General features: G+C 52.2%; 8 protein-coding genes across 8 annotated transcripts; 7 read left to right on the top strand and 1 right to left on the bottom strand.

Annotated features, from left to right (window-relative positions):
• Positions 1 to 534: 534 nt before the first annotated feature.
• On the top strand, positions 535 to 1,549 carry BGZ61DRAFT_500307 (acetoin dehydrogenase; the record flags this gene model as incomplete). Its single annotated transcript, XM_046251537.1, has 3 exons — positions 535 to 606; positions 682 to 716; positions 784 to 1,549. The coding sequence occupies 3 exons, from the start codon at positions 535 to 537 to the stop codon at positions 1,547 to 1,549; spliced, it is 873 nt and encodes a 290-aa protein (XP_046094716.1).
• Positions 1,550 to 2,035: 486 nt separating this feature from the next.
• On the top strand, positions 2,036 to 3,209 carry BGZ61DRAFT_372619 (chaperonin 10-like protein; the record flags this gene model as incomplete). The annotated part of the gene is made up of 2 exons (XM_046242189.1): positions 2,036 to 2,118; positions 2,171 to 3,209. The coding sequence occupies 2 exons, from the start codon at positions 2,036 to 2,038 to the stop codon at positions 3,207 to 3,209; spliced, it is 1,122 nt and encodes a 373-aa protein (XP_046094715.1).
• Positions 3,210 to 4,231: 1,022 nt separating this feature from the next.
• Positions 4,232 to 4,534, bottom strand: BGZ61DRAFT_372736 (aldehyde dehydrogenase; the record flags this gene model as incomplete). The annotated part of the gene is made up of 1 exon (XM_046242203.1): positions 4,232 to 4,534. A coding segment is annotated over one exon (303 nt), but the record flags the coding sequence as incomplete, so codon positions are not given.
• Positions 4,535 to 4,580: 46 nt separating this feature from the next.
• Positions 4,581 to 6,707, top strand: BGZ61DRAFT_372728 (uncharacterized protein; the record flags this gene model as incomplete). The annotated part of the gene is given in 3 exon segments (XM_046242202.1): positions 4,581 to 4,909; positions 4,979 to 5,675; positions 5,694 to 6,707. 3 exon segments carry the CDS (start codon positions 4,581 to 4,583, stop codon positions 6,705 to 6,707), a joined length of 2,040 nt encoding a protein of 679 aa, XP_046094713.1.
• Positions 6,708 to 7,821: 1,114 nt separating this feature from the next.
• BGZ61DRAFT_500305 (uncharacterized protein) lies at positions 7,822 to 8,571 on the top strand (the record flags this gene model as incomplete). Its single annotated transcript, XM_046251536.1, has 2 exons — positions 7,822 to 8,244; positions 8,491 to 8,571. 2 exons carry the CDS (start codon positions 7,822 to 7,824, stop codon positions 8,569 to 8,571), a joined length of 504 nt encoding a protein of 167 aa, XP_046094712.1.
• Positions 8,572 to 10,433: 1,862 nt separating this feature from the next.
• On the top strand, positions 10,434 to 12,272 carry BGZ61DRAFT_434590 (uncharacterized protein; the record flags this gene model as incomplete). Its single annotated transcript, XM_046243957.1, has 2 exons — positions 10,434 to 10,599; positions 10,654 to 12,272. The coding sequence occupies exons 1-2, from the start codon at positions 10,542 to 10,544 to the stop codon at positions 12,270 to 12,272; spliced, it is 1,677 nt and encodes a 558-aa protein (XP_046094711.1). The 5' UTR covers positions 10,434 to 10,541.
• A 574-nt stretch (positions 12,273 to 12,846) lies between these two features.
• On the top strand, positions 12,847 to 13,659 carry BGZ61DRAFT_466892 (uncharacterized protein; the record flags this gene model as incomplete). Its single annotated transcript, XM_046247716.1, has 3 exons — positions 12,847 to 12,996; positions 13,046 to 13,371; positions 13,426 to 13,659. Coding segments are annotated over 3 exons (666 nt in total), but the record flags the coding sequence as incomplete, so codon positions are not given.
• A 35-nt stretch (positions 13,660 to 13,694) lies between these two features.
• On the top strand, positions 13,695 to 14,393 carry BGZ61DRAFT_295753 (uncharacterized protein; the record flags this gene model as incomplete). The annotated part of the gene is made up of 1 exon (XM_046238626.1): positions 13,695 to 14,393. A coding segment is annotated over one exon (699 nt), but the record flags the coding sequence as incomplete, so codon positions are not given.
• Positions 14,394 to 15,761: the final 1,368 nt, after the last annotated feature.

The following is a 15,761-nucleotide window of genomic DNA, read 5'->3' as shown; positions in this document are numbered from 1 at the left end:
GACTACCATGCATGCGCTCCGCATTCAACGACAGGGGGACATGGGGCGGCATCTCCTGTGCCCACATCCGAAATTCCCCACACAGTGAATACCATATTGCCGCTCGGGTATATCGAGAACGAGTCAGCATCTCCCTTCCCCCAGTGAATACCATATTGCCGCTCGGGTATATCGAGAACGAGTCAGCAAGCATCTTCCTTACCCCTCCTCACTTGAATGTGGGGTGCAACATCGGTCGATGTGCGACTGGCCTACAAGGCGAGTTTCCGAGTCACCGAGATCGTCTGATCTTCAGCCCCTGCGGCTACGGTACTTCCTCAACCTGGTCAGGGGGTGGGAGATATAGACTATTTTGCTTAGTACGAAGAGCAGCCGCTGAACCCTTGATTTGCCCTTAACGTTTCTCAAATCCATTCACCCACCCAATAAACCGTGTAATCGAAACTGAAAATCGGTTACCCTCTTGGGCTCGTTTTCAGACAACACCACGGCTTGCATCCTCGTCGACAGCCTTCCTATATACCCTCCGCCATCATGGCCTTTCTCTGCAAGGGAATACGCGTGCCTCTGTCAACGCCTACCCAACGCTGGATCCACCCTGTTGTCGTACGACCATTAATACAACCTTTGACTCGTCGCTATATAAGGGTTGAACCAACAAAGGGGGACGGACGCCAGAAGAGAACAGCAATTGTAACGGGTTCGAGTCGTGGAATGTACGCTGACCCCTGGAACCAATCCTAGACTCATATGCTTGTGCTGACCAAAGATGCCCTTTTTCAGCGGTGAGGCTATCGTCCGTCGCCTAGCAGCCGAAGATTATGCTGTCACAGTCAATGATGTTGCCGCCAACAAGCCTGGTGTGGACAAATTGGTCGCTGAGCTAAACGACACGTTTGGCAAGGGTACGTCCACCGGAATCATTGCGGATGTGACCTCGTCTTCCGAGGTAAAATTCATGATCCAAGAGTCTGTCAAGCGCCTTGGCCCTTTGACGGTCATGGTCGCCAACGCCGGCATTGCTGGCGTTGGTGCTGCACTCGAGCTATCAAATGAAGACGTCGCACAGACGATGAGCGTTAACTTCACCGGCGTCTGGAACTGCTACACCCATGCTGCCCGGCAGATGATCGCCCAAGGACCTGTCCACGAAGGCAGCACTGGATACAAGATCCTGGGCGCTTCGTCGATTGCAGCATATAAGCCGTTCCCTCTTCTGGCTCACTACTGTGCATCCAAAGGTGCCGTGAGGAGCTTGACCCAGGTGTTCGCCATCGAGATGGCCCAGCACAAGATCAATGTGAACTGTTACGCGCCTGGGATTGTAGGAACGTCTATGTGGGAGGATATTGATAGGACGCTGGGCAAGATGCAGGGCCGCGCGGAGGGGGAGACGGTTCAGAAATATGTGAAAGAGTTGACGGCCATGGGGAGAGTGAGTGTGCCAGACGACGTCGCTAAGGTCGTAGGGGGATTCCTATGTGGACCTGACTCAGACTTTGTGACGGGTCAAAATATCATTGTCGATGGAGGGATCGTTTTTTCCTAATCCCAAATCTAGTTCATTGATAGAATAGATTTCCTAAGAAGATGGACAGAGTAGCAATTCGTGCATTAGTTTATTAGCAGTCTTATCTCCGCTAAGAAGCCCTTTCCACCTCTGGAATCGATTTCGGGATCCACGACTCCCGGGGTGACTCAATGTCAATTGACCATGGTACGTATGAACAACGGTCTAGATTGATGCTAAATTTAATACGCTGCCTTTATTAAGGATAGTATCACTGAATTGACCGAGGGGACTCAAGTGACAAGGACACCAGTGGAAGCGCCCAGTTGCCTGTTGGGGAGACATAAAGCCGGGTAACCGAACGCGGGTATAACCATTTCCTCGTACCGAAACAAGCCACCAATGCCTTAAATATTGGTCTCAAAGGAACAGGTCCCATGAATAGCACAGGTGCAATCAGGTTCCTTTTCGAATATCGAGAAACACGTCGAATCCACAATCACGCCATCCACAACAACGACAACCATGGAAGCCTCGAGTACTCGAACAGTACAAGCCTTGCGCTTCTACAAGAAAGGACAGATCCAACTGGAACAAGTCCCGGCACTGTGCGTGGCCAAAACCCATAATACAACACGCAGCATACTGACACTGACACAGGCCGTGTGGTCCTGACGAAGTCCGCCTCAAAGTCGCATACTGCGGTATCTGCGGAAGTGACATTCATGAATTCCTCGGCGGGCCAATCTTCCCACCAGCCCATGGCGAGACCCATCCCTTTACGGGGGTCAAGCTACCAGTCACCATGGGGCATGAATTTTCTGGAACTATCACTCAGGTCGGTTCCGGTGTGAACAACTTGAAGCTCGGCCAGAACGTGACTGTCAATCCCGGTCTGGACCACCGGCACTACCAGGCAGAGCTTTGCGGCATGTGTAAGGAAGGGAGGTACAACACCTGCGATGCCATGACGACGTATGGGCTTAACGCTCCTGGAGGCGGCTTCTGCGAGGAGATTGTAGTCAAGGCGATGAACTGCTTTGTTCTACCTACTGGCGTCAGCTTGAAAGCGGGTGCGTTGGCCGAACCGCTCGCTGTCGCGCAACACTGCGTCGATATCTCGGGCTTCCAATCGGGCCAGACGGCCCTCATCTGCGGCGCCGGTCCTATTGGCCTTGCGCTTGTTATCACCCTCCGCGCGATGGGCGCAGCAAAGATTATCGTTACGGAGGTCACCGAGTTACGGATGGCACAAGCTAAGAATTTTGGCGCAGACGTTGTGATAAACCCCCTACAGAGGGTCGATGACAATAAAGACCCTGTCTTGGCCGTCATATACAATGTCACGGTCGACGGGGTAGATGTGGCCTTCGATGCGACTGGATTGCAGTCTACGCTGGACTTGGCTATTGCTGGTGTCCGGACCGGGGGGACCATCTTCAACGTCGCTATTCACGAGAAGCCACTCCTTCTGAACCTTAACGACCTGGCCCAAAAGGAGAAGAAACTGATGGGCGGCATTTCTTATACCAATAAGGATTTTGAGGCTGTGCTCCGCACTATAGCTGAGGGCAAAATCGACGTGGAGCAGATGATTACATCTATTGTCCCTTTGTCAAACGTGGTGGATGGGGGATTTAACGAACTGATCAGTAATAAATCAGCCCACGTGAAGATTCTAATTCAGCCAGGTCAATGAGGAAAGTTCAGCAAACTATGGGTGAGGATCTAACTCTACTGGATCCGGTGATTTGGGTGTTTCTGGCAGCTTTAACCACCAAGTAGCCATATCAAAGGGACCAAGACTCTCTTCTTTGTTTGGCTCCTTAACTTCAGATAGACAAGTCCAATAGCAAAATATTGTTGAACAAACTCCTTGATCCAGTGCCTCACCGTCTCACCCCTTTTCTAGATGATTCCCTTCCCCATTCGACAGCACGCTGATGGAAAGTGCCTATTGCCATCGCAATCTTCATTGACTCCTACACTACTACAAACTTTTCACTGACCATCGCATTAAGAACGGGCCCATTTCACGTTTCAGCTGAACATAACCAGCCCAGTAATGAGTGATCTAAGTCAATATTACTTCTAGGCATTATTTCCCGAGCGCTCAATTGCCTCTTCTCACACAACTAGGTGGAAAATTAACCCCCGCTCAGAAGTATCACAACTATCCTTATAATAAAGTAACTTCACAGTCCTAACAAATTAACTATGGTCAGAACTGGAGGGACTTTTGTATACTGGTGTAAATAACGATGCTAGGTAATATGCTTTAGCTATAGAGGGAGAGGAAGATAATGCATAAGGTATAGATAGACAGTAACGTATCTGTAATTGAAGCCTCTGTTGCTTTTTCCGATTTGAGGGTTAGAAAAAGCAATTAGTTGTCAAGCCCGTTGTACAGTCCCCCATGCATATAGCCGCTTGCAGGCCCTCGGAACTGCGCCGGCTCTTGCGGGGGATCTTCTGGAGAAACGCTGGTAGCAGTGTAATCGCGCCGCGCCAAGGATTGAAAGAAGCCCGACTCTCATTTGCGTTCTCTCGGTGATTCGGATGAGTTCAGTCCTACTGTACAGACGAGTCACCCAGCCCACGGCACGACATACCCGGCATGGAACTCTGCAAGGCTCCGAGCTTAGGATACACACTATGGACTGATGAAGATCAAATTGGGAGAACAACGATTTCTTTTAGTGGCAGTGTATTGCAACTAACTCATAAATCATATGCGATGTTCTTGGTGCGGGCCCATTCCTCCATGCCTACGTTGAACCTCTCGAAGCCGCTAGAATTGGCACCTCCATACGGCAGGGCTGATTCATCATGAACAGTCATGCGGTTAATATGCACAGCTCCTATCTCTATCTTCTTAGCAAGCTTCAAGGCTCTTCGCAGATCTCGAGAGAAGGTGGCTGAGGTGAGGCTATGTTCAGTATTATTTACAATAGCGAGAGCATCCTCCTCAGTCTTAAACTTAATAATTGAGAATGCTGGGCCGAAAGACTTAGTTATGTAGATTTCTTTATTGGGCTTAATGTAGCTAATGATGATGGGCTATAACTATATGTTAGTTGACTTAGTAGCATCTACATTACCATACACTAGTACTGCGCTTCTGCCCAAACTCCCACGGAGCTTCGACGGTGACAGCATCGCCCTGGCCTGGAGCCTCGGGGAAAGGCTACAGAATGCCTTGGCTATATTTTGCGACGTCGGCGACACGAGGGTCTGGCGGATGCTAGACGCTTCGTTGCAGGCCATAGGAGACTTGAACCAAGGTCCTCTGTATTGGGATGATCTGCTGAAGGTATTTCAACTCGTCAAAGATTCTGATGACAGTGTGTGGCTTGGCCTCCATGTCGTGCCGCAAAATGCTGCTCTGATTCGTCCATCGTGATCATGTGTACGTCTACTGCACTTCTCCTCTGCTTGTCATTCACAAACATCTGACCTCTCCTGCAGTACTGGCGGCGTCATCTTGGAGGAATTGCAGACCGCGGCACCGGTTTCCGACGTTCTTAAGGCAGAACATGCCCTTACCTGGGACTTCCCGAGCCGGGCCGTCACGATCCCGCTCAGCGACTTCAGCAATGAGTCCTTCCTGGGGAACTTATCCCGGTTTCTCGAACAGGCCAGCTCCCAGGCCTTTGATCGGTTTGCCGCGCGAGCCTCCAAGGGGGGGCAGTCCGTCGTCGAGATCCGCGACTGCCCGAGCCCGGCCCTCATCAGCGAGATGCTTATGTCCTTGCTCGAGGGGCTGGGGAGCCTGGTGCATGTCCGTCGACTGCGCAAGCGAGTGCGTGACGACGTCGTCCTGGATGCCTCCGAGATCCCCTGGAGGCGCTCGCCGTACTGGCTCGTCCTTCGCGTCACCCTCGGGCGGATCCTGTCCGCGCTGTTGGACGATGCTCACGAGGCGATGGGTCGGGTGTATTACAGGTTCATCATATGTGCGGTACTGGCCAATCTTCTCAGGGACTGCGTGGGCAAGCTGCACCCGGAGATGACGCTGATGCTCCAGGCAAAGCTCTGTCGTCGCCTCGCCAAGCTGGAGTCGGAGAAGATGTCTGCCTCAGGGGCTCTGAACGCGGCGTATGACGCTTTCTTCGCCGCCAGTAGCGGCTCTTTTGGGACCATCGTAGTCAATGCCAGGCATCGCGTCGTCGGTTCGTGAGAGGAGTATAAAAGGGGCATCGTCCGCCGGATCCCCGTCCTCCCCCTTCGCGCTCCCAAGAAGGATCTGTTCCTGGATTTGCTCAACAGCCGCGCGGTTCTTCTGCGCTTGCTATCCCAAAACTTCAACTCTCCGGGCCGTGATGTGTCTGTTGACCTTTCGTCGCTGAGGGAGGGGACAGTCTTCCAGGTCAACCAGGTTGCAACCCAGTACAGTTCACTGGTCGACTACGAGGCGAAGATAATAGATGATACCGCTCTACTTTCTTTATCATCTTCAGAACGCAGATGCACGGAACTTGCCGAGATTATCGAGCTCTTTCTTGATAGGGTCAGAGATGCATACGTGAATAACTCGCTGCTGATGAGTCGATACCTCCTCCAGCTGTTTGAGGTGTGGATGCGCATGGATAAGGAAGCGACTGCAGCATGTTGCCTGCTCAAGGCGTTTCACCCGGTGTTTGTCCCGAGTTCGCTGGATGTGCTTTGTTTGCAGACCATGCAAGAGATGGAAAGACTCAGGCAAGTGCAGCAGTACATTGGCGCCCGGATCAGCTCCCACGATACAGACCATGAAACCATCTTCGGCGATCCTCGAAAGCCCAACTCCTTCCCCCTAAGGTTCGTTTACTCAACTGAGCCGGGAGAGCGAATGATTGTTCTCGCCGAGCAGATCGATGCTGCGTCGCAGAGGTCGAGAACACGCAAGCTATCTGAGCTCGCCGATCTGACGCGGCAGTACGATGAGCTCACTCGGGCGATGCAGAGCCGGACATGTACTTGCACCCGGTTGCCAGATGGACGTATGGATGTTCGTGGATGCACAAAGTGCTGGAAGAAGCGATGCCGGTACCGACTCAAGATCAACGCTCACCAAGATTTCCTCCCGCTGCCCAAGGCAGGCCCGCAGAAGGCCCAGCGAGCGGCGATTCTCTTTGGACTGTGCATGCCAAGGTATCTTGCGGCATACCGGGCAGCGGCCTGGAAGCTGTACATGTTGGGGAGCCAAATACCCTAGGTACTATTCGCCGGCGATTTAACTAAAATCGCCCATACAAACCGGTGCTCATAGTCTGGGCGTTATAAGCTATAAGCTATCAGTGGTGTAAGTGCGGCGTGGGTTGATGTGTGTCGTGAGAAACTTAGCAAAATTTTGAGAGCATTGGAAATCACATGTTTAATTACGCGAAAAGTCCACCACAGCTCTTCTCAAACTGAAAACTACATCATTCGATAAAGAAGGCTGCAAAGTATTTTAAACATAATGAAATACCTTCTTGCATTTACATGTTGGCATTTTATGCCCGATCAAAGACGCAAAACGAGGTGCAATTCTCAAATGGTGCTCCAAAAACATCGGCAATCCCTGGTCAGCGGCGTCAGACCCCTGGTTGCAGTTGGCCAATACGAGCCAGGCATGGCGTCTACAGTATCCTTGTCAGATTTCAAAGCCAATAAAAATTGGGGATGGAGTCTACACTATCCCTGCCAGCCCCACTCACTAGACCAGTCTGGTATTAGCGGCAGCCCATCGGATGTGAGCCAATCAGCATATGCCTTCACGTCGACAGTATCCATGTCACCGTCAGCCAATCCGATCAACTCTTGACGTCGACAGTATCCTTGTCATGCCAGGAGAGAGTGCCGTCAAAATGCACTTACCCTGTACCACAGGAGAGGCAAACCGGTCGCGGTTTGCGCAAAACAGCCTTGAGGAACGAAGAATGGAGAGGGTGGTTTTCATGGTGCTTTTACAGCATATTCACAAAGGTTGCGTCGGGGCGTCTTTGGTGGCTTACATGTTGGTACCCTGGTGGCGCATTTTTGAAACTTTATGACGTGCAAACGTCATAATACTATAAAAAGCTTCTGGGAGAGACGCGAACGATAAACTTAGAACTGTAAATAGCCTAGCGCACCTGGCCCTATCAGGTTAGTCCTCGCGGGCGGAATAAATTTTAATCATTTAACTTATTCATACTATAAATAGCAAAGATGGGATGAAAGAGCGGAGAAAATGAGGGGATGGTTAGACAAGCATGATAAAAATATTCCCAAAATTTTATCGTAAAACAACCAGGAATATTCCTTGAAAAGAAGACGCATTGCATTCTCAGAATCTTTATTGAACTATGGCCAGCTGCTCGGTTCGGTTTGAGTTCTACTGTGGCGAGGCTCAAGAGCTCAAGTACACCCACGACCTTCCTCGCAGTCTTGTCAGCGAGGCTCATGGTGCAGGGCAAAATGCCCGGTATAACGATCTGTTTGTGGCTGCAGTACTGCCTTTCATGAAGGAGCACGAGGCGGCGTGTCGTGCTGCTTCAAATCCATTTTGTGAAAACTGTGGGTTATTTGCCATGAACATCTTGCAAAGCCCTATGTCTTGGCTTCACAGGGCGGAGGATCCATTCGTTGGCATTTGGGTCAGTCCCGTGTGTGGGAAAGGGGAGTGTGAGACGCGGATACGGCAGGAAATCCAGGACACAATGTGTGAAATTGCTCAAGAGGGTCCGCACCGAAGGTTGAGTACTTGTATGGAAATTTTGCCATGCAAAGTATGTGGGAAGACGGAAGGGATCAAAAGATCAGCTCTACAAATTGTGGCCGGGTTTAGTTGTGTCGCGCGGGACTTGGTGAAATCGCGCGCTCGATGCAAATGGACATTTAAATCCACCAAAATTCCACCACAAGCAATGACGCAGAAAAATATATACCAATCGATAGAGAACGCTCTATACAATAAGCTTCTGCAACTTACTCTCTTTTTAATGTTTTTCTCGGTGAGTTATGCCATGCTAAAGACGAAAATCGAGGTTGGAACGGATGATGCTTATGTCATGCGGCTCTCAGCCTATCAGCTGCCGTCAGATTTCTGGCGATGACGGACCAATGAAAGCCAGTCTTGGCGGCTACAGTATCCCTGTCAGTTTTGGTGCACACCAATCAGCATGAGTCTTGACGGCTACAGTATCCCTGCATGTGGGGCGATCCCCGCGTTCGTACTAGCGGCTCCCAAAAATCCAGGAGCGCGTGGAGCTTGAAAGTGGCTTGAAGGTGACCGTATCCTTGTCGATTTTGGCTGGTCTCGTTGCGTGTATGTTACCAATTTAGTCCACACCAGAACTAAATAGAGTCTTCATAGCCCGGGAACAACATTACAGCTTTTGTATTGACAGAACTATATTTTAATGCGCAATTCAGCCAAGCTACTGGTTCCAATTTTGTGGTCCTAGCTAGATATCCCAATCTGCTAGTTTGCAAGATATAATTCAACAGCCTACCCTATACCCACTTTATGCGATTCAACTGCGGACAATATATGCCAAGCGTCCCTCTAGCTTTATGCTGTCCAGGCCGTGTCGAGTAATATCCTTGGTATATTATTGTGGTATTTTAATACATTATGTGCATTGAATCCCCGGCTGTACTTTATTCTGGCGAGCGCCTTTCTAACTACTGCCCATTGATTGGCCAAGTTCCCTTCCCTTTATTTTCAAGCTTTGTCGTGCCGTGCTTGCAATTTCGCCCGTCCAACCAAGAATAAACTTTGTAACCCCTACTCATTTCCCTGTCATTTCACCTCTTCATCACCTATAGTCTGTCCCACTAGCCAATCAACAGTCTAGCTTTGCGCCACTGGTTTCGAACCGAAGTCTTTCAGCAATCAACTCTCAGATTCAAGCTGGGATTATAGCAGCCTTAGTGAATGTCCTTTGTAGTTGCTGACGGTGATACTTACGGCTAGTGTAAACAAACACAAAGTAAGTAAACAAACATTTGGTGCCATTCATGTGCAGTCTTGTGCCACTCCTGCATCTTTTGGTGGTTCTGCTATCTTCATGCTGCCACTTGTTGAGCAGCACCAATGGCTCCTCTACCTGTTTCTGCTGACGAGAGAAGAAGACACAAGACTGCACTGGCCAAGGCTCGTCGCCAAAAGGCTTTATTGACAAGTCGGCAGCAACACCACCAAGAATGTCAACGTAACCCATTCATCAGACTGATTCACAGTTCTGATCAATCTTCGCAAGCTCCTTTACTTCCCCAGCCTACCCTCAGTTTCTCACCCACTCCCACCCCAGCTACGGAACAACGTCCTGCGCAAGCTGGAAGTCAGTCATCGACAGGAATACGACAGACACAGGAGCGCCGTCGAAGCCCGAGACTCGCCGAGCCTATCCCTCGCCGGACTGAAGACGTGGATGTGATTGTGGTGGCAGATACCCCTTCGCCAGACCCGTCGCTTGCCGATAGCCTACTCCCCTCTCGGCCTCACGAGCCCACGGAACCCCGACAGTACCGTGACCGCCCGAGCCAAACAAGAACGCCGTCGACAACCGACGGAAGCAGACCATTCCGGGAGTCTTCTATCCCTGGGTTTTCGGATCTGACGTTGCGCGATGGTTCAGTCCTTGCCTCTCCTCCCCTCGAGGAGTTACATTACGAGGCATCGGCTGGATGGGGTTCTGCATCAGGACCAGCGCATGGATCCGAGTGCTCGTCCGATAGAGGATCCGAGTATGCGCCTCCATCTCTGGAATCGTCTCCTGCCACTCCCACGTCTTGCGTCCTCGAAGACTCCCTGCTCGCTCGCGAAGCAACCTTCCATCCAATCACTCCGATAGCGTCACCCAGCCCCTCTCAGCAACCTGCCTCGCCTTCCGAGCTCAGCATCTCTCATCTATCCTTGTCGAGCTCATCCAGCTGCACAGGTTCCCCAGGCCCATCGCCGTCATTATGCGGAACGTCTGCGTCCGCTTCAACGCCATCACCCAGTGCCAAACCGGCTCGTATTCTCTTCCTAGAAGCCACCCGCAATCAGGAAACCAGAGGTGGAGCCGACTACCTCGAGATGCAGAGCGACGTATATGATGAGATTTTTGAGATCATCTTCGGCGTTGAATGCAATGGTAAGCCCCGCATCCGGCCTCCCATTGATGGAAGACTCACCGACGTCCCTTTAGACACGCACCCTCACGAACATGACGAGTCAGAGCACACGCACACCCTACAAGAGAGAGTTGTCCATCTTCAACGCCATCTCCCTCCCCTCTCTGATGTCTTTGGAAAGCGTGGGTCTTACGACCCTCACTCCTACTTCCTCCAGTGGCAGAATTTCCTCTCGCGCCAGCCACTCCAGCCGCTCTCCTTCGCAAAGACACAGGCTACACTCTCCCAGGAGTCAGTCACTATCACGCGACAGTGGGATATCGACAGTATCTGGTTCGGGGCCAACGATCTCGGCGCGATTCAACCACCCAATGACTTCCGGCTCTCCTTCCTGCCCCCATTCACCCTAAACCTGTCTACAGACCAGGTGATCCAGCCCCATGGACTCGATCTGGCGAAGACGCGCCACATTCCATTTGGATCATTCAACACCCCGAGCGTCCGTTTTAACGTCTTTCTCTTCTTCCCCGAGTCTGCCCGGACGCCTCGCTCGAGAACGTCTGCGTCCTCGAATGCCCTCTCCCTAGACCGGCAGAAGGACCTCTACGACAATATCATCCTCCCTGCTGCGTATGAAACCATCCCCGACCCTTTTCGTCAAGAGATTCCCCGGACATTTGACGCCGTTTATACAAAGTCTCGTTCATACCAGGAGAGGCCAGCTATGGGACGGTGGAAGGTGGGTGACGAGAATCGATCGTTCAGTCTGGCATATACTCTTCCTGCACGAGCTCTCTCACGTTTCTGGCGCTCCGTCGTGGACAAGGCAAACCAGTTCCACATCACAACCCAACGCGGGGAGGCTGTCGCATACTTCCGAGATCCACGATTGCTCTTCCAGGCACACGACGTGAAAAACACCTTCGCCCGGCCAAGTCTACAAGAGACAATCGATCATTTCGAAAAGACGGTCCTCGTTGCTCTCAACCCAAAACACCTAGATATCCACTCGTGTTGGCTCGATATCGGAACCCGGGATTATGTTGTTTCCCCCCGAGAAGGCGAACCTTGCACAATCCTCTGGAAGAGCCAGTGTAACCGCCACCTCCAGCAACAACTCCAGGAAATCACTTCCGAGGAGACCTTAGAGGCGGCATACTTTCGATCCTTCCTCCTCCGTGATATCGGGAATATAACTCTGAAGGCGAAGCCCGCACGACGTCCAAATCTGGGCCATCCAGATTCTCGGCAGCCCGGGATCCCTCGCTTCAAGGCATACAGCTGCAACAAAGAACTCTTCTCCGTCATGTTTAGCAGTTATAGGCTCTTTCACTCGGAGTCCTTTCCACTCCTTGCGCTGAGCGATGGGATGATCCAAGACCTCGCCTCGATGAGCAAGGATCGTCAGCGGGCATACGTGACTCAACTCAATCGAGCATCCCTCCTTCACGCGTGGGAAGCGAACAAGCGACACGTGAGAGCAGTCTCGGACCCGAAAGTTCTGACGAACTATGGGATTCGGAAGGAGGGCACATTCCGCCTCGATGTCATCCTGACGATGTTGCACCGCGGCATCTTTGACCCCGAACGGAGCCTAGCGATGATGACTCGCGCCTTTTTGCTTCAAAAAGGGGACCCCTGCACGGCTCGGGAGGTACCTGCGGGCGCGAAACAGGCGGGGGAAATGACCTGAGCAGGGGCTCGGGCGATCTGTATGGTAGCATGAAAAAGGATTTGTATAAAAAAGTCAATAGTGATTGGCCAGCGAGTAGAACAAGTGGAGCACAAGACCGCATCCATTTCTTCAATATAAGAGAAAAAGAAAAAAAGCGGCAGGAATAACCCCTGGTTAGTAGGCTGTAGTTCTATTGAATGATGGTAAAAGAAGAATGGACCGACGAACGAACTTGAACCAATTCAGGTAAGTAATTAATGATACAACTGCCTACAGCTTGGAATAGGGGTAATAATTCAGCCGAAGGCTGACTCTACATTAATCCATAAGTTTTTTCCCAATAATGAGGGTTTGGTGCAGACAGGGATTAATAAGTTTCCCAGACTCTGATTGGTCTAAATTTTGTATGGCTGGTCGCAAAACGTACCGCAACTGGATGACGGCCTTCGAAAGGTGGGTCGCTATTAACAGCTGCCAGGACCCCTGGTTTGTTTACTAGGGGGCCAGCTTTAGGATTTCGGGATTCAAATACCCATTTCATCCCGCACAACGCCTCTTGATGTCTTGCTCCATTAAGTAATGCGTCTTAAAGTCTACTCCTCAAGAGCTTCAAGATGATATGATTTCCATCGTCTGCGTCCGCTGTGGCGAGGAGAAACCGGCAGGTGACTTTATTGGCAAAAGGAAATCGGTGGGGCACACCAAGAACTGCCAGGACTGTCGCAATCAGCGCAGTTCTCATGTCAGTCTGTCTCCCACTCCGTAAGACGTTCAATACTAACTAATTAAAGTACTCCAGGTCCAGAGGCGCGATCCTGACATTAAGAAACCTCGCCGTCGCTCCTTCTTCAACTGAGAGTCCCGCTCCGAAGAGAACTGAAGAAGATGCTGGCCTATTGCCTCCTAACGACAGATTCGGAACCCAACCTACGTCGCCAGAGAGGCTGCGGCAATGTCATACAGCGAAGACGTTATCCGGGGCGTCGATTAGCCAGCCGCGAATAGTGTTGGGGACGCCAATTCCACCAACCCAACAAAGCTCGCGGCTCTTCCGTACAATAGCTCCCTCACCTCCTGCGCAGCCGACGACACTACTAACCGCCTCACATTCCGATCCGTCTACTATCCGAAGCAGCACGTCTGATATAGGTCACCCTGACTTGGCTCCTAGATTCCTCAAGTGTGGGAGAGACTCACAGGACGATTCCTCCATGGCTGGCGCAAGGGCCAAGCGGGCTGCTATCCAGCGCGGCCATCGTTCACGACGCCGTGCAGGCGAGACTGTGTCACTGACTCCCTCAATATCTCAACTCGGCGCGTTTAAAGGTTCGGAGGGGCCTGGGGCAGATATTCTTACTTAATGGTCGCAGTACTTCGGGCTAACGACAGAATGTAGATGCGAGCCAAGATCGACCGCGGCCGAGTGGGCTTCCAGATGGGGATGGGATAATCAAGGAAGGAGATGACTGGGGCCAGTTCTCGGAGTCCGATATTGACGCCGAGGACTATTTCAACCTGCTGCTTTCGCCCGTCCGGCCACGCAGGTACCTGGAGCAAATAGGGGTAGAGTGTGACTCCGACCCAGGGGACGGGGACGAGAGCGACGGTAACGACTCCGTGGATGAGGGCCCTGTTCGTCATCGCTCGCGGCTGCCTTCTGCACGGCCGAGGACTGGTCGCCGTGGTCCGGCTCCTGGCACAGGAGGGCGACCGAGACGATCTCAAAGGCAAACTCGATCGTTGAGGCCGCCACGACGTATTCGGAGTCCGGTGAGGATTCCACCTGAAGAGTCGGCGGTATTCCACGCACAAGATCCGGTGTGGAATGGAGATCTGGAAGCTTGCGCCTTGACTGGTCGCGACAAGGCCATCCTCCGCGAGTTCTGGACAGAGCTGGACAATGACCAAATGCAGTTTTGCAGTCGATGCCAAAAGAGTTGGTTCCAGATGAAGATCGATTGCGATGGCATTTGTGCGCGTTGTTATCGAAAGGATGAAAAACGCCGCCCCGACGAGCCGTATTTCTTCTCTGCGGATAATCAGCTCGACTTCGGCCCTGTACCGGCCCGGTTGCCCCAGCTTACGCCTACCGAAGAGTCTTTGATTGCTCGTGTTCACGTCCACGTGAACATTATGCTTGTGCGAGGGCAGCAATACAAATATCGGGGGCACGTAGTTCACTTTCTCCGCGAGGTTGGCTTAGTGTACAACCAGCTCCCGCTTTTGCCGCAGGAGTTGAACACTGTATTACTACGTCCTGCGAATACGTCGTCCCACGCACATCTTAGCCGGCAATTCACCCGCCAGTTCCGCGTGCGCCGCCAGCCGGTTGTCATATGGCTAGACTACCTCCGCCGCCATCATCCTGGCTATCGATGCATCGTCATCGACGAAGAGAGGCTAAATCAATTGCCCCAAGATGGCAATGTCCTGGATGCCATCCCCCAGAGTCAGGTGGAGGCTGCGGATGTTGGACCCGAGGAAGATCAGGAGGCGGAGCCTGACCTGGAGGACGAGGCTGCGGTGCCAGACCTGTTGGCCAAGGACACGGAGCTTGATGCTCTGCGGTCTATTCTCGCCGGAGAGTCAGAAGCTGATTCAGAGCTTTCCACAAGCTTCCAGGCGCAGGCGCAACACGAGCTGCAGCTCCCGAATATACGACACACACCCATTAATGACTTCAATCGCTCTCATGCCCTACTCTCCTTGGCGTTTCCCTGCCTCTTTCCTGACGGTAGAGCCGACTTTGTTGAACCTCGATTGCGCTCCATTGATTACAAGGATTACGTCGAGCACGCGATGCGCTGGCACGACGGGCGTTTTGCACGCCACCCGACCTTCCGCTTCGTCGCCTTCAACACGCTAATGCGGTCACAAGCACGTTCACGGTCCAGATTCTTCGTGAAGCAACATGATGGGAGACAGCAGCCGCTGACGCGAGAGCAACTTATTCAGGCGCTGGAACACAGCGAGGACCCCGAGGCGCAGGCGCTGGAACACAGCGAGGACCCCGAGGCGCAGGCGCTGATCAACTCGATCACAAGGCATGCGGTGTCTATTCGCGGTACGCGTCCCTTCTGGAACAAAAGGAGGCAGGACCTCGAGGCCTATGCCTATAACCTTGGTTGTCCTGGTGCATTCATCACGTTTAGCCCGGCAGATTTACACTGGCGGAGTCTCTACCAGCACATGCCCCAGTATGACGACTGGCTAGCCGCCACCGAGCCGGAGAGGATGGCTCTATCGCGCCGCCTATTGCGGCAGAACCCCCACATTGCTGCTTTCCACTTCTACCGCCGATACTGCCTCTTTCGGGATATCGTGCTAAGCAAGAAGTTCGGCATCACGGATTACTGGGATCGGTACGAATGGCAAGGGCGTGGTAGTCCACACAACCACGGCCTATACTGGATGGAAATTGCCCCGGAGCCGACATGGAGGACGAAGCCGCTCGTGATGTATTTGCACGCACGTGGGGATTCCACGTCACTGCCATTAACCCCGAGC

Source organism: Ilyonectria robusta (assembly GCF_021365365.1).
Source record: "Ilyonectria robusta strain PMI_751 chromosome Unknown BGZ61scaffold_53, whole genome shotgun sequence".
Lineage (NCBI taxonomy): Eukaryota > Fungi > Ascomycota > Sordariomycetes > Hypocreales > Nectriaceae > Ilyonectria > Ilyonectria robusta.
The sequence above is the reverse complement of the archived record's forward strand: the minus strand, read 5'-3'. Positions and strand labels throughout refer to the sequence as shown.